This window comes from Macaca mulatta, chromosome X (assembly GCF_049350105.2).
Source record: "Macaca mulatta isolate MMU2019108-1 chromosome X, T2T-MMU8v2.0, whole genome shotgun sequence".
NCBI classification, from domain to species: domain Eukaryota; kingdom Metazoa; phylum Chordata; class Mammalia; order Primates; family Cercopithecidae; genus Macaca; species Macaca mulatta.
In genome coordinates, this window is record NC_133426.1 from 159,903,731 (window position 1) to 159,922,733 (window position 19,003).

The 19,003-nt window shown below is 55.9% G+C and overlaps 1 protein-coding gene across 9 annotated transcripts; it reads right to left on the reverse strand.

Moving 5' to 3' along the window:
* Positions 1 to 1,934: 1,934 nt before the first annotated feature.
* PNCK (pregnancy up-regulated nonubiquitous CaM kinase) lies at positions 1,935 to 18,973 on the reverse strand. 9 transcript variants are annotated; one of them, XM_077988858.1, is made up of 14 exons: positions 17,695 to 17,971; positions 7,283 to 7,321; positions 6,803 to 7,097; positions 5,152 to 5,221; positions 4,734 to 4,865; positions 4,291 to 4,365; positions 4,045 to 4,183; positions 3,713 to 3,836; positions 3,449 to 3,524; positions 3,242 to 3,354; positions 3,082 to 3,160; positions 2,907 to 2,994; positions 2,616 to 2,760; positions 1,935 to 2,331 (listed from the first exon to the last, which is right to left on the reverse strand). In XM_077988858.1, the coding sequence occupies exons 4-13, from the start codon at positions 5,217 to 5,219 to the stop codon at positions 2,623 to 2,625; spliced, it is 1,032 nt and encodes a 343-aa protein (XP_077844984.1). In that variant the 5' UTR covers positions 5,220 to 5,221; positions 6,803 to 7,097; positions 7,283 to 7,321; positions 17,695 to 17,971; the 3' UTR covers positions 1,935 to 2,331; positions 2,616 to 2,622. The 9 variants fall into 9 exon arrangements, with proteins under 9 accessions (XP_077844984.1, XP_077844987.1, XP_077844988.1 ...); XM_077988861.1 differs by lacking the exons at positions 6,803 to 7,097; positions 7,283 to 7,321 and adding an exon at positions 18,487 to 18,973 and having other exon boundaries at positions 17,695 to 17,880; XM_077988862.1 differs by lacking the exons at positions 6,803 to 7,097; positions 7,283 to 7,321; positions 17,695 to 17,971 and adding an exon at positions 5,927 to 5,960 and having other exon boundaries at positions 1,935 to 2,327.
* Positions 18,974 to 19,003: the final 30 nt, after the last annotated feature.

Below are 19,003 nucleotides of genomic sequence, written 5' to 3' on the forward strand. Positions count from 1 at the left end.
GGGACCCAAATTGCCTTCCTCATATGGGGTCTTGGAGGGATGAAGGAGGGGTGCCACCTCTGCTTGACCTGGGGGTTCCCCCTCTCACCCCTATCACAGATGGGCAGGACCTCTCCCCCAAGGTTGGACTTCCCCAGGGCAGGATTTGCAGGGAGTGGGGTGGGGGCAGTGGCAAAGAGGAACGGGTTTGAGAGGCTGCCCAGGTGCTGAAGGAACTAGGGGAGGCTAATGGACGTCTAAAGATGGGGCCGTGGCTCCCCCTGCTGACGGGAGGCCATATTGCACCCTGTGTCAAGGCAGCCCAGAGCTGGCTTGAGCTCCAAGCGGAGGCGATCTGGCCAAGTGCCTGGACTGGAAGAGCTGGCTGTTCCTGAGCAAGTGCCGGTTTCTTCTGGAAGGTTGGCTCTGGCACTCCTGCTCACGGCTCCCAGACCCACAAAGATCATTTTTATCATCCCCGTAAAACCACCCCTAAAATAGAGGGCGTCCTCCTGGGGGGCAGGCACCTACTCAGCGCCCAGCACCTGACACAGAGTAGAGGCTCAGTCAACATCTGACCAAAACAAGAGCAAGTAGGTATCATGGGAGTCCAGTGTGAACAACGGAGAAGATGGGAAGGGGGACCCGCAGCAGGGGTGCCCACAGGCAACAAGGCCCCGGGTACGGGTGAGGGCAAGTGGGACAGGTCTTGGAGGTGAGGAGGCCATGGTACTGGCTGACTGAGGTCCCCTGTGCGGCCCAGAGTCTGGAGCGAAGGATGGCCTGGGAGTGGCTGTGGGGATGGAGGAGGAGGCTGCCCACCCACCTCCAGCCTGTTCTCCCTGGTGGAAGCCAGGTCCCCTGGCTCCAACCCTGAACCCCACTCCAGCCTTCACCCACAAGGCCCAGGCCAGCCTTGGTTTGACCCTCACCGCCTCCCTTTGGGGTCCAAAGTTCAACAGGGAGGGTAATCTTCTCTACCATTCTCTCCAGTCAAGCCGTGGGTCATCAGGCTACACTCTGGGGGCTGGCAGGGAGCAAGGGTCTCAGAAGGTAGGGAGGGGTGGCCAGCTTGCCTGGAACTCTGGCTGGGGCCAAGGAGTGGCTCTAGAGGTCTTCCCCTGATGGGCCCAAGAGAAAGGGCTAGAGGGGCCAGCAGAGGTTTGGGACCCAGCAAGGCAGGGCTCTGGAGCCCTGGCCGCTCCAGAATGGAGGTTGGTGGGCCTGGGGCCACTCAGACCAGAGGACAGGCCACGGCTCTTCACTTCAGAAGCCACTGCCAAGCTGCCACTGCTCCCAGAGTCCCAGCTTCCAGCCCAGGTCTACCCCAGCCTGGAACCTGAGGGTTCCAAAGCCCCCCACACAGCAGAGGGGAAGAGGGCCCCGTGTGGCCCTCTCCTGGACAAGGAGCTCCTCTCACCCCCTGACCCTGGGGTTCCCTATTCTTCTGCTTGGCAAGATGGCCTCTGGCCATCAAGAAAGGGAAGGGAGGGAGGGATGGAAGGTGACAGTTCTGGGCTCTGGTCGCCCTCCATGTACCTGTGAGCCCTTCCCAGTCCCAGGCACCTGGCTGAGGCACTCCAGGCCCGGCCCTGCATGGCAGGGGCACTGCAGCCCATCCCTGGGGGTCTGGAGCCACATTCAGCCTCCTGCCAGCGCCCCCTGCTGGCAGCCCAGCAGGCGTGTGCTGCCTCCACTTTGTCCCAGGACCCCAAGGCTGGGCAGTTACACCTCTGGGGTGGCAGAGCTGCCTGGCCACGCTGTCACTTGTTGGTGCTTTGGGGAGAGGGGACAGGAAGTTTTTGGACAGTTGGAAACTTGTCTGCCACGATGAGAGGGAGCAGAGGTTCAGGTGGCAGTGGGTAAAGCCGTGTGGCAGGGTCTCATTGGTTTCCTTCCCACAAGTGACCAGGTCTCCTCCACACTCGCCGCACCCCCAGTTCACCACTGGCCCATTGCTGTATCTTTCTTTATTGGTTTGGGGAAAACTGGAGGGGGCTGGAAGGCCATGACCATGGCACAAGCAGGACCACCCACACTCAGCGAAGCACAGAACAGCCATGCAGGAAAGACAGCCCCTGAGGCCCGCCTGCCAGCACCTCCTCGGCTTTTGGTGGGGTGGGGGGCAGGGGCGGGAGAGGCAACAGGGGAGGGGATCCACTGCCCCCAGGCAGGGCAGAGCCTGGGGACAGACTTGAGGGTGCTCCATTCCAACCCCAGCACCATGCGCCACACCCTCAAATCTCAAACTCCAGCAGAGGCCAGCCCCAGGGGTGAAGGGTTGGGGGAGGGGACCAAAAGTATCCAAGGGAAGGAAATCTGGGGGTCAGTCCACTTGGCCTTGGCATCTGCCTGAGAGCGAGAAGCAGAGGGAAAGGGGGTAGTTAGGAGCCGACCTGCCAGCCCTGTGCCCCCACCCCCACCTCGGTCAAATCCTGGATTTCTTAGAGGCCCTCTCCCCCTTCACTCCCTTGCCCAATCTCGGGCACCCACAGGCCCTCCCTGTCCTTCCACCTCTCCTGGGGCCCTGGCTCCTCCCTCTGCCCTCTGCCCTCAGCCCTCTGGCCTGTGGGGGCCACCCCACTTAGCTCTTGGCCACATGGAGTGCCACCACCCTCTAAGCTCTTCAAACACACCTGGGGATCACCACTTGGGGGGCTGGCCAGTATGGAGGCCTGAGTGGCTGTGGCGGGCCAGGCCCTGCTCAGAGGCCCCCTCGGCCTCTGGGCTCTGCCCCAGCTTCCGGATGTGGCGCAGGAATGAGGTGGCATTGAAGGCTCGCTGCCAGAAGAGAGGGAGATCAGGCCAGGCCTGGGCCAGGCCCCAGCCCCAAGACTGTGAGGGCCACAGTGGCCACTGGGCAGTCACAGTGATCGGGCTACAGCTGGGATGCAGCGGGTGACCACACTGGGTGTCTCCACACTGACCTTCCAGTGCATCCGAGCAAAGTTCTTCTGGATCTGCTCACTGACAGAGCCTAAGATGTCCCTGTCGAAGGCTGTGTCCCCAGAGATCCTGGGGAAAGGCTGAAGGTCGGGGGGGGGCCTCTCTGCAGGTGCAGTCCCCCTGGCCCTGAAGCAGCTCGGCAGGGCTCCCACTCACCAAAGATGCTGCAAGGCCTGTTGGCAGGTGAACCTCTTCTGGGGGTCTCGCTCCAGAAGGTGCCGGATGAAGTCTTTGGCTGGAGCAGGGAGGCTGGGTCAGCCCATCGGGTCCCCACTCCCTTGCATCACCCCCAAGCATGGGCCAGCCTGAAGCTCACCTGATTCTGAGATGTCATCCCAGAAAGGAGAGTCAAACTCATAGCTGGCCCTCAGGATCTGGTTGAAGAGTTCAGGGTCGCTCTCGTCGTAGAAGGGGGGATACCCACACAGCCTGGCACCCACAGATGAATCACCCAGCTGTCCCACCCTCCCCAACCCAGCAGAGGCAGGCAGGCAGGAGACAAGCCTTCCCAGCAGTAACTCACAGGATGTAGGAGATGACGCCCAGTGCCCACACATCTACGGCCTTCCCGTAGGGTTTCTGCTCCAAGAGCTCTGGGGCTGGGGGCCAGAGACAGACAGACGCACGCACAGGCACACACGCAGCCATGCCGCTCAGTGTCGCTGGCTCAGCCTACTCAAGCCCAGGAATGGCCCACACAAAGGCAACGGGCACAACAGCCTTCCCGGCTATCTAGGGTCCCCCAGGCCACCCCACTCCCAGCAAGCCTCAGGGTGCCGTCCCTCACCCACATATCCGGGGGTCCCACAGGCGGTGCCTAGCATGTTGCCAGCCTGGATTTTGGAGAGTCCAAAGTCAGAGACCATGATCTTTGAGTCCTCAAAGGGTGTGGCATACAGGAGGTTTTCGGGCTGTGACACACGGACACCGGGAAAAGGGCCAGGTCAGTCCTGATGCGGTGCCGGTGCTGGGACAGGATGAGGACTACACACTCTCAGGTTCCCCAGAGCCTTGGTGGAGTGGGAGATCAAGAAAGGCCCCAGCCGTGCTCCCGGGAAAACAAAGGCAGGGCCAGGTGGGCAAGTGGGAGGGTGGGGCGCAGAGGCCCCAGCCAGGCACCTTGAGGTCCCGGTGCACGATCCCCAGGCTGTGCAGGTAGGAGACGGCGCCGAGGACCTGACCCACCAGATGGCTGGCATCCTTCTCTGTGTAGGAGCCGCGCTCCATGATGCGATCAAACAGCTCGCCACCCGTCACCCTGGGGGTGCCAGGGGTTTGGCTGACCCAGGCACTCAGCCTGGCCTTCAGCCCCACTCACTGCTCAGCCCCTCCCCGGCTCCCACAGCCTGCCCAGGCCCTCCTCACAGTTCCATGGCCAGGTAGAGGTGGGAAGGGCTCTCGTGGACATCCTCCAGAGCAACAATGTTGGGGTGGCTGATCCTGCAACGGCAAGGAAGCACCTGTGGGCCAACAGAGTCAAGGGGTGCTCTGTCCTGAGGCCCCGGGAAAAGCCTCCTCCCTCTTCTCCTCCTCCCACCTCTGTTCCCCATTCCCTACCACATGCCACCCCTGCCCGGTCCAGGAAGGCGGAGCTCCAGCCTGAGCCCTGGCCTTCCTTCTAAAGCCCATTTGAAAAGCACAGATCAATATCCACTAGCTCCCTGTGGCTGCCACAGGGACGTGCAGGCCCAGAGAGAGCACTGCCCCAGGCTTCCCAAAGGTTGGTGGCCAGGCCTAGACTAGAACCAGGGACTCCTTGCACCCCTCATCGACCTATGCCACATCCCAGGGCCCCGTGAGGTGCGCACCTACGGAGCACTGCGATCTCGTTCTCCACCAGGGCCTCCTTGCCCCGGAGGGCCTTCTTGGGGATGCACTTGAGGGCCACGAGGTGTGCGGAGCCCCGCTCCTGGGCCAGCACCACCTCGGAGAAGGCACCCCTGCCGCAGACACGAGCGGTGGGAGGTGGGAAGGAAGTGGGAAGAGAAAAGAGGCAGGAGGGAGAGAGAGGGGAGTGGGGAGGGCCCCCTGTGAAGAAGATGGGGAGGCCCTACCTGGCCCTGTGCCACCCCCCACGAAACTCAACACATGCCATCTCACAGACTCACTCACATTCACACACCCTTATATATTCACACACACATCATCTCACACCCACTCGCGTAGTCACACACACATGCCATCTCACACAGGTACACACACACGATCACACGCGCGCACACTCACGAGCCGAGCCTCTCGCGGATCTCATAGACGCTGCTGATGTCCTCCGTGTGTTTCTTCAGCAGCAGCATGTCTGCAGGGGCAGGGGAGAGGTGATAGGGGTCCCTCCTCCCTCCCCCGCACCGGAGGCGAGGGCAGCTTCCTCCTCCACCCCTGTCAGGCAGGCCTCAGCCGTTGCCGCTGCGCTCGACCCTCCCCTCCCCCGTCCAGGTCCACACCCCCAGACGGACGCCTTGCAGCGAGGCCACCGCAAACGCGCCTCCACATCCCAGGCCTACAGCTGCCATCCCACGCCCCCACACCCTGCACCCCGACAGCGACCAGCGCCTGGATGCTGCCTCTCTGCCTCCACACATCCGGCCACTTTCCAGAAGGCTCCATGCTCACCCACGCCGGTCCCTCCCCCATCCACACATCCACAGAGCCCACGCCCCCACCCCCGCGTAGACCCGCCACCCATGGCACAGCGCCCACAGGCACCCGCTGCCGAAGCCACCAAGCTGCCCGGGATGCACCTGCGACCCCCGCGCGCAGCCACCTGCCAAGACCGCGGCCACCCACGCGGCCGCAGACGCAGCCCGGCCTTCGGCGCCGCGGAGCAGGGGGACCTGGCAGCCTGGGCCGCACGCGTCCTGAGCTGCGTGGACCGAGCGCGAGCGGGCAGGGGGCGCGCCAGGCGTGACAGGTGTGCTGCGGGCGCGCAGGGCTGTGGCGGCTGTGGGCCAGACCTGGTGCGCCCCCGCCTCGCGCGTCCCCGCGCCCCAAAGCAGGTGCGGACCTGGAGCGGGTGCCGCAGCGTCGTTTAGTGCAGTGGCCGCCTCACCAAGCCCCCCGCCCGCTTCCCGCCGGCCCCGCCCCCTCCGCGCACGCCCCCGCCGGCCGCCCAAGCACGCAGTGGCCAAGCGCGGCCGCGGCGCCGCAGGGCACCTTGTAAGGCAATCGCCGGGCTCCGACTCGGGCGCCGGCCGCCACCGCCCGGCCCACTGCTCTCTCGCGCCGCCTCCCGGAGCTGCGGCCCAGCTGGGCCGACCCCAGGACCTTTGCACCACCGGTGGCTGTCTCCCAGAGAGCTCTCTTCGGCCACAGGTCGGCAAGGCTCTCTGCCTTCCAGTCTCTGCTTTCACCGCCTCTCCGAGGACAGGCCGACCAGGCCACTTGCCCGAAAACAGCCTCCATCCCTAGCTCCAGGACCCTGCAGCCCTGCACCACAGCTCTGCCACCCTGGGCTCCCGGCACTCACTGGGCTCCCTCTAGCTCCACCATTAATCCCTCACCCTCACTCTCTTCTCTACCCAGCAGCCAGAGCATTCCTTTTATTGAGATCATGTCACCCTCCCGCAGCTCTCTATGTCAATCCAAGTCAAAGCATGAGTCCTTAGGGGGTGGCCTAATGACTGCTCTGGCCCCTCCCCACCTTTCCCGGCCACTGGCTTCCTGACTGGCCCTAACCCGGACCACATTTGCAGCTGCGTCCCAGCCTTTGCTCCCCTGCCTGGAATGTTCTTCGCTCAGGTATCTGCCTGGCTTGGCTCCTCACTCCATCAGATCTCGGCTCAAATGTCCCCTCCTCAAACCGGCCTCCCTGGCTCTGCCTCTCCCAATTCTCCCCGCATACCCCTGCCCTGTCTTTAGAACGTCCAACAGCAAAAATCACCTTCTTCGTCTGGTCTTCCCCACCAAAGCGTCTGCTCCTAGAGAGTGTATCTCCGCGAACCCAGCCAAGACGAGCACAGGAAATAAGTGCGGGTGACTGAATTCAATTCTGCATCCAACAGTTACTGGACGCCCCTCACTGCCGGCCATCCAGTCCCATGAGGTTCTGGTACCCTCCCCAGGGTCTGTGCTCCACATCCCCGCAGGTCAGCATCACAGGGGTTCCATCAAGTGGCAGGGTCCAATCTTCACAGTGACCCATGGGCCCTGGCATGACACAGAGTCTTCAAGAGAGTCTGCGGGGCAGGAAGAGTTTTTTAAAAATCATTTTCCCAGACCTCAACTCCCATATATACTCTGTAAAAACTGGGAAATCTGAGGAGGCCCCTGGCAGCTCTTGCCCCCTGGCCTTTCCCAGTCACCCTCCCAGGGCACTGCAGAAGGCTCCAGGGACCCCGGCACTCAGAAGCGCCAGTCCTACCTGCTCATCTATGTGAACAGGGTTTCCTGGGACCGACATCTAAAACAGAAAAAAAACAGGAATGGAACTGATGCTGAGCCCCTTCTCATGACAGCAGGAAGTGCAATTTGTTCACAGATACCTACAGATAATTCCCCAGAATGTCTAATATGCCAATGGTGCTTTGCTCAAGCCAGAAGAAGCATTAGCAGAGTTCTACAACATGGTCCCGGGTTATAAAAAGAAATAGAAATACACATATTTCTGTGTCCCAGAGAAATATGGCGGCGTGAGTAATAAAAAACTGCCCACGTGTCCCAGAGAAATATGGCGGCGTGAGTAATAAAAACTGCCCACGTGTCCCAGAGAAATATGGCGGCGTGAGTAATAAAAACTGCCCACGTGGACAGAGATGGCACAAAGAGACCTCTCTGAGGGGCAGCAGATGGAAACTGGAGGCCAGAAGGAAAGCACCCACCTCCAAAGTGGGCCTGGGAAACAAGAGCCAACGGGCAGGTATTGGTCCACGAGGTGACTCAGATGCCCCTGGCCTCATGTAAAAACTGATGGCACAATTTTTGTTTTAAATCATTGTATCATGGGGTTTTTTGGTTTGTTATTGTTGTTGTTGTTCTTGTCGTTGTTTGAGACAGAGTCTTACTCTGTCGCCTAGCCTGGAGTGCAGTGGTGCAATCTCAGCTCACTACAACCTCTGCCTCCTGGGTTCAAGCAATTCCCCTGTCTCAGCCTCCTGAGTAGGCTGGGACTACACGTGCACGCCACCACGCCCAGCTAATTTTTGTATTTTTAGTAGAGGCAGGGTTTCACCATGCCAGGCTGATCAGGCTGGTCTCGAACTCCTGACCTCAGGTGATCTGCCCGCCTCAGCCTCCCAAAGTGCTGGGACTACAGGTGTGAGCCACCGCACCAGGCCTGTATCATGTGTTTACAAGAGGAATTACACCTTCCGGCCTGGCAAGGTGGCTCATGCTTGTAATCCCAGCACTTTGGGAGGCTGAGGCTGGAGGATCACTTGAGCCCAGGAGTTCCAGCCTAGCCTGGGCAACATAGCAAGACCCCACTTTCTTTTTTTCTTTTTTTGAGATGGAGTGTAGAAAGTAAAAAGTTCCTCTTCAAAGTTTCCCTTCTTATTAAAAAATAAATCATAAGTGTTAGAAATAATAGTTTCTTTTAAAGACTAACTTCCTTCAAGCCTCCTTGCTTTGTGCTAGTAACTCTTTGTTAAGCCCTATCCTATGTAGCTGTTAAACATGCTTACAGGCACGTAGTACATTCTGTGTCCTTGTACTTTAACCAAGATATCTGTGCTGGACGTGCTCACAGGCATGTCCCAGCTCGCAGCCTATGTCCCTTTCCTGTTTGGGAATATTATTACTTTTCTAAGTCATTTCGTAAGCAACTTCCTCTTTTCCTTTATCCTTCCATTGCTTTTACCTATTTTTAAAAGTTTTAAACTATTAGCCAATCAGGTTTTAGTTTAGATTGTGAGGTCTGGCTCCAGCCAATGGAAACAGGACACAGTAGCAAGGACAAACTGCGTAGGGGATAAAAATTGCTTCCCTCCTTTGTTTGGTGTACTTGCATGGCAAAACTGCTGGCAAGTGTAACCTTTCCGCAGAAAGTTAAAAAATAGCCTTGCTAAGAGAATTAAACTTATGCCAGGTGTGGTGGCTCACGCCTGTAATCCCAGCAGTTTGGGAGGCCGAGGCGGGCAGATCACCTGAGGTCAGGAATTCAAGACCAGCTGGGCCAACATGGTGAAACCCTGTCTCTACTAAAAATACAAAAATTAGCTGGGCATGGTGATGGGTGCCTGTAATCCCAGCTACTCGGGAGGCTGACGCAGGAGAATCGCTTGAACCCAGGAGGCAGAGGTTGCAGTGAGCTGAGATTGTACCACTACACTCCAGCCTGGGCAACAGAATAAGACTGTCTCAGAAAAAAGAAAAGAAAAGAAAAGAAAAGCCCCAACTCAATAAGAAAACAACCCAATTTAAAAATGAGCAAAAGATCTAAACAGATGGCCGGGCGCGGTGGCTCACGCCTGTAATCCCAGCACTTTGGGAGGCCGAGGCAGGTGGATCACGAGGTCAGGAGATTGAGACCATCCTGGTTAACACGGTGAAACCCCGTCTCTACTAAAAAAATACAAAAAACTAGCCGGGCGAGGTGGCGGGTGCCTGTAGTCCCAGCTACTTGGGAGGCTGAGGCAGGAGAATAGCGTGAACCCGGGAGGTGGAGCTTGCAGTGAGCCGAGATCGTGCCACTGCACTCCAGTCTGGGCAACAGAGCGAAACTCCGTCTAAAAAAAAAAAAAGATCTGAACAGATGCCTCTGCAAAGAAGAAATGCAAATGGAAAATAAGCATATCAGAAGATGTTTAACATTATACATCATTAGGGAATTGCAAATTAAAACCACAAGGAGATACCGCTGCATACCTACTAGATAGCCAAAACCCCAAACACTGACAACCCTAATGCTGGCAAGGACCTGGAGCAGCAGCAAGAACTCCCATTCATTGCTGGTGAGAATGCGACAAGGTACAGCCACCCTGAAAAACGGTTGGCAGTTCCTTCCGAAGTTAAGTATACTCTTACCATACAATTCAGCAATCATACTCCTTGGTATTTACCCAAATGATTTGAAAACTTATGTCCACACAAAAACCACCACACACATATTTATAGCAGCCTTTTTTTTCCTAAAAGACCAATGTGATAGCATTAGCAACTTTATTCGTAATTGGCAAAAACTGGAAGCATTTAAGATGTTCCTCAGTAGGTGAACAAATAAAATGTGGTATATCTGGACAATGGAATACTAGTCAGTGATAAAGAGGGAAAAGCTGTGAACCCATGCAAAGAAATAAGTGAATCTTAAATACATATTGCAGAGTAAAAAGCCTGACAGGCCGGGCGCGGTGGCTCAAGCCTGTAATCCCAGCACTTTGGGAGGCCGAGACGGGCGGATCACGAGGTCAGGAGATCGAGACCATCCTGGCTAACACAGTGAAACCCCGTCTCTACTAAAAAAATACAAAAAACTAGCCGGGCGAGGTGGCGGGCGCCTGTAGTCCCAGCTACTTGGGAGGCTGAGGCAGGAGAATGGCGTGAACCTGGGAGGCGGAGCTTGCAGTGAGCTGAGATCCGGCCACTGCACTCCAGCCTGGGCGGCAGAGCGAGACTCCGTCTCAAAAAAAAAAAAAAAAAAAAAAAAAAAAAAAAAAAAAGCCTGACAAAGCTGCCTACTCTATGAGTCCATTTACCTGACATGACATTCCCGAAAAAGCAAAATAGACGAAAAAAAGACAGAAAACAGATCCACGGTTGCCAGGGGTCTGAGAGAGGGGATCGTGCTTGACTAGGGGCAGCACAGGGATTCTGTAGGGCAAGGAAACTTCTGTATGATGCTGTAATGGTGGACACGTGACACTCTGAATATGTCAAAACCCACAGAACTTTACAGCAGACAGAGGGAACTTAAAATAGGCACCTTTTAAAATAATCTTTTAGAAGGTTGGGAGATCACAAGACGGAATGCAGACTGCGACAAAAGGCAATTAGAAATGTACAAAACAAACAAACAAAAAAGGAACAGAAATGTACAAAACAGCCTTACTGAAGGGGGTCAGGGAGAAAGGGGCTGATCTCAGTCACTCTGGAAATGAGTGGCATCTGTCAGACTAAAAGCAAAAGGAAGCACACATAAGCGCTGTACTCTGATTGATAAGATCACTCCCCACCAGGGTAGGGGTGAATGATTCTGAAACCTCTCCACCTTTATACCGGAATTCAAGAACTATGGCAATGGATGGAAGACGGTGGGAGCCAGGTTTCTCACTTTAATTTGAATTTTTTATTTTATTTTTAGAGACAGGATCTTGCTGTGTAGCCCAGGCTAGAGTGCAGTGGCACAATCATGGCTCGCTGCAGCCTTGACCTCCTAGGCTCAAGAGATCCTCCCAACTCAGCCTCCCGAGTAGCTGGGACCACAGGCATGCACCACCATGCCTGGCTAATTTTTCATATTTTTGGTAGATTTGGGGTTTCACCATGTTGGCCAGGCTGGTCTTGAACTCCTGACCTCAGATAATTCACCCACCTCGACCTCCCAAAGTGCTGGGATTACAGGCATGAGCCACCGCGCCTGGCCTGGGTTTCTCACTTTTAGAGTGGGAGGTTATAGACAAGCAAGGACAGACAGCTAGAATGACCCAGGTGGTGATGGATTAGAGTTGGAGACATCAGTGTGCACTCGTGTTGAGTTTAATATAGATACTGATGCACATATGTATCTGTTTATAGATGTTATGTTAGTAACATAACATGAGTTAGTATATATATAAAATGGGTTAGTATATATATGGGTTTATATATATCTCTCTATATGTATATGGGTTAGCATGCATATATATATATATATATATATATATATGTTCTTGCTGTCAGCAGAGAGGGCCTAGAAGCAGCAATACTCCAGGAACAATGGGCACACCTAGAGCCCAGATCTTTGTCTCCAACACCATTCTCTCAAAAATGGCTCCTTAAAGAAAATGGCTGGTTCTAGGACTGGTTCAGGAAATTTAAGGGATGAGCACAGAGCCAGAAAGTAAGGAAGTGCTCACACAGACAGCCACACCCACACCCACACAGGCATGCAGACACACAAGCAGTGATGAAGGGACATCAAAAGGACATAGGTGGCCGGGTGCGGTAGCTCACTCCTGTAATCTCAGCACTTTGGGAGGCCGAGGAGGGTGGATCATCTGAGGTCAGGAATTCGAGATCAGCCTGGCCAACGTGGTGAAACTGTCTCTACCAAAAAATACAAAAATGAGCTGGGCGTGGTGGCGGGCGCCTATAGTCCCAGCTACTTGGGAGGCTGAACTGGGAGAACCGCTTGAGCCCAGGAGGCGGAGGTTGCAGTGAGCAGAGATCACACAACTGCCCACCAGCCTGGTTGACAGAGTGAGAACCTGTCTCAAAAAAAAAAAAAAAAAGGACACAGGAGCCAACTGAAAGAGACCCCAATGGTCCAAGATGGAAATTTTGAGCAAGAAAATAAAGAGTTGTGTTAGATTAAAACCAAATATAAGGTACACATGTACGAGTCCATACGGTTATAAATAAATGATTACATAAATAAATGTGGGAGAACAGACGAAATTCCTGTGCAGAACTCCACATCACTTGTGTAGATATTCCCCCTCCAGGAGGTGGCCCCACTCCCTAACTGGGCCACACGGAGTAGCTTCCTTCCCAAGAGCAAGGTATGGAAAGGGGGAACAATCACTTCCCAGTGGAGAAACCCGACAAACAGGACCCCAGCCGGTTGTTCCAGGTCCACATGGGCCCCGATGAGGCGCCTCATCCCCGTGGTCTTCCTCCTGATCACCCCTGAGGCCCACCTGATCATGGGAAACAGCAAAAGGTTCTCAAGAGAGGTTGTTTTACAACATACTGCCCAGTCCTTCTCGAAGCTGTCAGGGCTACCAAGAACAAGGAGTCTGAGAAACTGTCATAGCCAAGAGGAGCCTCAGGAGACAGGATGACTAAATGCAACATGTGATCCTGACAGAAAAAGGACATTAGGGAAAAGCCAAGAAAACCTGAATAAACTATGGGCTTTAGTTACTAACAATGTTGATTCATTGTTTGCAATAACTGATGTTGATTCATTAATTGCAATAAATGAGCTGTCCTAAGGTAAGAGGCTAATCAGGCGGGAGATGGGGGTGGGCTGTATGGGAATTCTTGATACCTCTTCATAGTTTGTCTATACATCTAAAACTAGTCCAGAAGGCGAGGGTTGAAAAATTACCTATTGGGTACAACGTTCACTATTCAGGTTGTAACCACCTAATGGGTTCATTTTGCCCGCTGCCCAAATAGATAGAGCCGATTTATCAAGACAGGGTAATTACAAAAAGGAAAGTTCTGTTTTTTTGAGACAGAGTCTCGCTCTGTCACCCAGGCTGGAGTACAGTGGCGCGAGCTCAGCTCACTGCAACCTCCGCCTCCCAGGTTCAAATGATTCTCCAGCCCCAGCCTCCTGAGTAGCTGGGACTACAGGCGTGCACCACCGTGTCCGGCTAATTTTTGTATTTTTAGTAGGGACAGGGTTTCACCATGTTGGCAAGGCTGATCTCGAACTCCTGACCTCAGGTGATCTGCCTGCCTCGGCCTCACAAAGTGCTGGGATTACAGGTGTGAGCCACTGCACCTGGCCTGTTTTGTTTTGTTTTGAGGCAGGGTGTTGTTCTCTAAGGCTGGAGTGCAGTGGTACAATCACGGCTCACTGCACCCTTGACCTCTTGAGCTCCTCTTGCCTCAGCCTCCCCAGTAGCTGGGACCACAGGTGCATGTCACCACCCCAGGTAATTTTTAAATTTTTTGTAGAGACAAGGTCTCGCTATGTTGCCCAGGCTGGTCTCGAACCCCTGGGATCAAGTGATCTGTGTCAGGCCTCTGAGCCCAAGCTAAGCCACCATATCCCCTGTGACGTGCACATATACATCCAGATGGCCTGAAGCAACTGAAGATCCATAAAATAAGTGAAAATAGCCTTAACTGATGACATTCCAGCATTGTAATTTGTTTCTGCCCTACCCTAACTGATCAATGTACTTTGTAATCTCCCCTACTCTTGAGAAGGTTCTTTGGAATTCTCCCCACCCTTGAGAATGTACTTTGTGAGATCTGCCAAACATTGCTCCTAACTCCACCGCCTATCCCAAAACCTATAAGCACTAATGATAATCCCATCACCCTTTGCTGACTCTTTTCGGACTCAGCCCACCTGCTCCCAGGTGAAATAAACAGCCTTGTTGCTCACACAGAGCCTGTTTGGTGGTCTCTTCACATGGACGCGTGAGACAACTGCCCACCTGGTCCTCCCAAAATGCTGGGATTATAGGTGTGAGTCACCAGGTCCAGCCCAGAAAGAGTTTAATACACGTAGAGGAGACTGGAGTTTTATTATTACTCAAATCAGCTGCCCTGAAATTTTGAAGGCTATGATTTTTTTTTTTTTTTTTTTTTGAGACGGAGTCTCGCTCTGTCACCCAGGCTGGAGTGCAGTGGCATGATCTGGGCTCACTGCAACCTCCGCCTCCCCCAGGTTCAAGCGATTCTCCTGCCTCAGCCTCCTGAGTAGCAAGAATTACAGGCTCGTGCCACCACACCTGGTTAATTTTTTTTTGTTTTTTTTGTTTTTGTTTTTGTTTTTTTTTTTTAGTAGAGACAGGGCTTCACCATGTTAGCCAGGATGGTCTTGATCTCCTGACCTCATGACCCACCCATGTCAGCCTCCCAAAGTGTTGGGATTACGGGCATGAGCCACCGTGCCCAGCCCTGAAGGCTAGGATTTTTTTTTTTTTTTTTTTTTTTTTTTTTTGAGACGGAGTGTCACTCTGTTGCCCAGGCTGGAGTGCAGTGGCACAATCTTGGCTCACTGCAATCTCCGCCTCCCGGGTTCAAGCGATTTCTGGCTAACTTTTGTATTTTTAGTAGAGACAGGGGTTTCACCATGTTGGCTAGGCTGCTCTTGAACTCCTGACCTCAAGTGACCTGCCCGCCTCGGCCTCCCAAAGTGCGAGGATTACAGGTGTGAGCCACCGTGCCCAGCCCGAAAGCCAGGATTTTTTTAAAGATAGTTTGGCAGACAGGGGACTAGGGAATGGGTGCCACTGACTGGTTGGGTGGGGGATGATTCTTGTGTGCTGAACTGAGTCTGCTTTTAGATGGGGCCACAGGACTTTGAGTCATAGGTCTCTGTGGTCCGGGTGGAGCCATCTGGTAGTGAGAAATGCAAAAATCTGCAAAGACCTCTCAAAAAGCCTTAGGTTCTACAATAGTGATATTATCTACAGGAGTAATCGGAGAAGTTACAAATCTCTTGACCTCTGAACAATGGCTGGTCATCATTAATGCTTACATGTTAGCAGAATTCAGGCCCCTCTCATCCTCCTAACCTCCTGGTCTTTAATTAGTTTTTCGTCTTGGGAAGGTCTATTATCATTTAAACTATAAACTAAATTTCTCCCAAAGTTAGCTTGGCCCATGCCCAGGAAAGACCAAGAGCAGTTTGGAGGGTAAATGCAGATAGGGTTGGTTAGATCAGATTTCTCACTGGCGTAATTTTGTTACTGTTATAGTTTTTGCAAGGCGGCTTTAGGGTGACGGGTCTGCTGAAAGCTTAGACTTCACCACCACGAAATACATGCATATAACAAAACCACACTTGTACCCCCTCAATCTATAAAACGAATAAAACCAGTCTAATAAAAGTTTATATAAAATGTAAAAAAACCAAAGCCTCCTTTCTGCGGGTCTGTGTAAAGGAGCACAGCTGGTGGGAAGGGCAGGGATGGGGGTTCTGCTGCCCCCCATCCCCTCGCTGCTGCAGGCCCTCTCCCCCAGCCCCATTCTTTCTGTTCTCCGCTTGGCTGCAGCCGCACATCGACCCCCTCCCCAGGAGCTGGAAGTACAAAGCCCTTCCAGGTGGACTCTGGCTCCCTCTTTGTTCCCAGCTTATTCTAATTCCGAAGCTCATTGTGCCCGGCTCGTCTCCAGAAGAGGAGGCGCCCCCACCCTGTCTCCAGCTGCCCGTCCTCCCAGGATAACCAGTCACCCCAGGACCGGGTGGCCCCCCCACCCAGCCCCTCCCTCGTCCGCAGCTGCCCTAGACTTGAGTGGGCGCTGGCTCCGATTCCCAGGCCTCCCCCAACAAACGGGAGCATTCCGGCTAGCCCCCCTCCCCTGCCCTCCCTCCAGCTCCCCCTCTCCCTCCTCCTCAGCTCCTACTCCAACCTCCAGCCCCAGCTGGGGCCTGAAAGGCCGCCCGCTCCCTGGGACACCGTAGGGGGAGGGCGCAGCTCTCCTTGGTCGCCTCTGCCCCAGAGAACAGTTTGCTTCTCACCCAGGAGCCACCATAAGAGCTCTGGGCTGGGCACAGGTCGCAGGGCACCCCCACCCCCTCCTGCACATGCTTGGAACCCCCTTTCGGTGAGTAGAACACAAGGGCTTGGCAAGACAGGCAGAGGCTTGGACAGGGCTGGCGCGGGAGAGCCACCTGGCCCTCGGCTGGGGGCCCGGAGAGCCCACCCTGCCCCTCCCCAGCAGCTGCTGCCCCCAGGCCGAGCCTGACATGCCTTGACAAAGCCTGAGAACGCTTTGAAGCCTTCGGACGTGGGAGAGGACCCAGCCAGGGCTGGAAATCGCTTTGGCTTCGTTCCCCCAACTGCTCAGCAGCTCATGGGAGCAGCCTCAGAAGACCCTGTCACTGGCCGCCCAGGTCAGAGCCTGTGACAGAGACCAGAGCTCTGTCCTGGGTTCCCCGGGAACTCCAGCCTCACCAGCCTGAACTTCATGCACTGCTCAAAGAGGCCCAGCTCGCCCTGGCTGGGCAGGGGCGGCTCCCAGGGTAGCTGACATGGGGAGGATTCCTGAACCTCCCTCAGGAGCCTCCTGGGACAGAGTCCTGGAGGTCAGCAGAGAAAGGGAAGCCCAGGCTGTGGGTCCTGCGTGGAGGGAAAACTCAGGGGGAATGCCCTGAGGCTGGGAGGCCACAGCCCCGTCACACTCCATCTTGTAGTCTTGGAGAAAAATTTAGTTCTACCTCCAGGGCACAGAAAAGCCCAGAGAAGGGATGAGACAAAGGAGGGGCTGCTTAGATTTGTGCTTCAGGAGGGTTCCTCTGGCTGCTCAGAGAATGCGGTTTGGGGTCTGGCCCAGGCCGTGAAGAGTTCAGTCACTACCAGGTCCAGACCAGCTGGAGGCAGGGAGGCGGGGGGCCTGGCCAAGGGGCTGGTGGTGGGTGCACCCCAGGCTGGGCTGGCAGGGGGTGGGGAAGAAGGTGGGTGTGGGAAGGGGTGGCTGCCCGGAGAAGAGCCCAGTTCCAGGAGGTCGAGGGAGTCAGGTATGGGGACCCACTGAACCTCCCCTCAGATGTGTGGGCTCCCACTCCGAGGGTCCGTGAAGCAGTGGCAGCCATTCTGGGCAGCCCCTCACCCTTCACTTCTGTCTCCAGTACCCTCCAGCCTGGCCACCTTGCCCTCTGCCTCGGACACCTCTGATCTCACAGAGGCAGCAGCAGTCGGGGGTGGCAACTTCTCACGATCCTGCCCCTGGCCTCAGAACCCACCAGAGGAGGAACTGCAGCAGTGGGCACTTCCCCAAAGTGCCATCGGCTCTCCTACATCCTTCTCGAGCCTCCACTCTCTCTCCCTTCCACACCCACCCCTTGGACAAGCAAAATCTGAAAGTCTCCCCTGCCCGCGGCTCCCAGAGCTGTCTGGCGGTGGCCTGCACTCTCCCTCAAAGCGGCCCTCCCCCAGGTCACTATCCTCCCTTTGCTGACATCAAGCGCCCACCCCGCACTCCTGCTGGGCTGAGGCCCTCAGAGCCTACTTCACCGGGTCCTCTTCTCAGTTCTCTCAAAGGCCATGGGGTTTGCCTGCAGTCCAGCTGGGTCAGCCCTCTTCCCTCTGTCCTGGGTCCTTGAGTGGCCCCGCTTCTTTAGGCCATCTATGAGTCACTTCTCTAACGCCCCTGTCTCCAGACCAGCTTCAGTCAAAAGCTGGGCCAGAGAAGACCCTAGTGAGAAACTTCAGATGAGCAGTGTGACCCTGCCACCTCAAAGGTACCCACCCACCACCCCTAGTCTAAGCATAGGTGACACCGCCTGTCTCCCCCAATCACACACACCCCTTGAGGCTCCTCCTCCAAGCCTGGGTGGGGACACTGCCCCTCCCTCACCCAGCAAGCTCAATCTGGCTTGGGCCGGAACTGCTTTTCTTCCTAAAGCTGGCCGGATGGCCTCGGGCTTAGCTTAACGGGATGAGCCATCTGGGGACTGCAGTGTCCACTATCAGATCAGGGAGCTTGAGGTTGAGGGGGGCACACCTTACCTCCCAGGCCAGGACAATGACCCCTTCCTTCCCCACCCCACCCCCAGGCTACTCTTAGCCCTAGAAAATTCTAAACAAGCTGCTCAGCTGGCGGCGGAGAGGCAGCCCAACAAGCTGACTCTTGCTGGGGAGGCCTTGAGGGTCCTGGGAAGAGGAACACGGGGTGGGTGGGGGGCGGGCATCCAGGACCTCAGGGCTGAGGCCTTTGGGGAAGGGTCTGTGCACCCGCCAGGCACCAGGGGGCAGCCTTGCCTCATTCCCGCTCCGGTCCCCTCAAGTCCGAAGCCCCTACCCACTCTCACGCCTGGCAAGGGGTGGGGGCCGCCGGGGTCATTTACCCAAGCCCCTTCTCTGCCTTGGTGACAAAGTCGAGCCTTGCTCATCAGCCAGGCAGGCTCGCCTCTGCCCACTGTGGAGACACAGAGGCCTGTCACCTGGAGAGCTGGTCCCGGCCTCCAGATCCAGGGTAGCCGGGAAGCTTTAGCCCCCATTGGGGGAGCCTTGGACAGAGCTCGAGGAAGGAGGGGATACCAGGAGGAGACGGCTGCAGCCTGCCAGGAGCGGGGAGAAAGGGAGAAAAGGGGAGGCGGAGGGCTGAGGGGGCCCGGGGGACGTCTTCCTAGGGCTGGGAGGGGCCGGCCGGCCGGGAAGCCTGGGCCGCACTGGGGACCGGCGACCCTGGGGCGAGGGGCGGCCCGGGGCCCTGCGGGAGGCGCTGCCGGCCGCCCTAGGTAGCAACCATCCGGCCTCCCGCTGGAGCGGCGTCTCCTCCCCGGGAGGAGGGCAGGGAGGAGGTGGGCGGAGTGTGA

What these genes read in the sequence shown, in the direction of transcription:
- PNCK (XM_077988855.1), bottom strand. Translation starts at nt 5,415, where the DNA reads ATGTGGAGGCGCGTTTGCGGTGGCCTCGCTGCAAGGCGTCCGTCTGGG. An exon ending in TGCAAGGCGTCCGTCTGGGG is followed by an intron (nt 5,222 to 5,366) that starts GTGTGGACCTGG and finishes CTGCCCCTGCAG; the next exon opens with ACATGCTGCTGCTGAAGAAA. An exon ending in GGATGACATCTCAGAATCAG is followed by an intron (nt 3,161 to 3,241) that starts GTGAGCTTCAGG and finishes TCCCTGCTCCAG; the next exon opens with CCAAAGACTTCATCCGGCAC.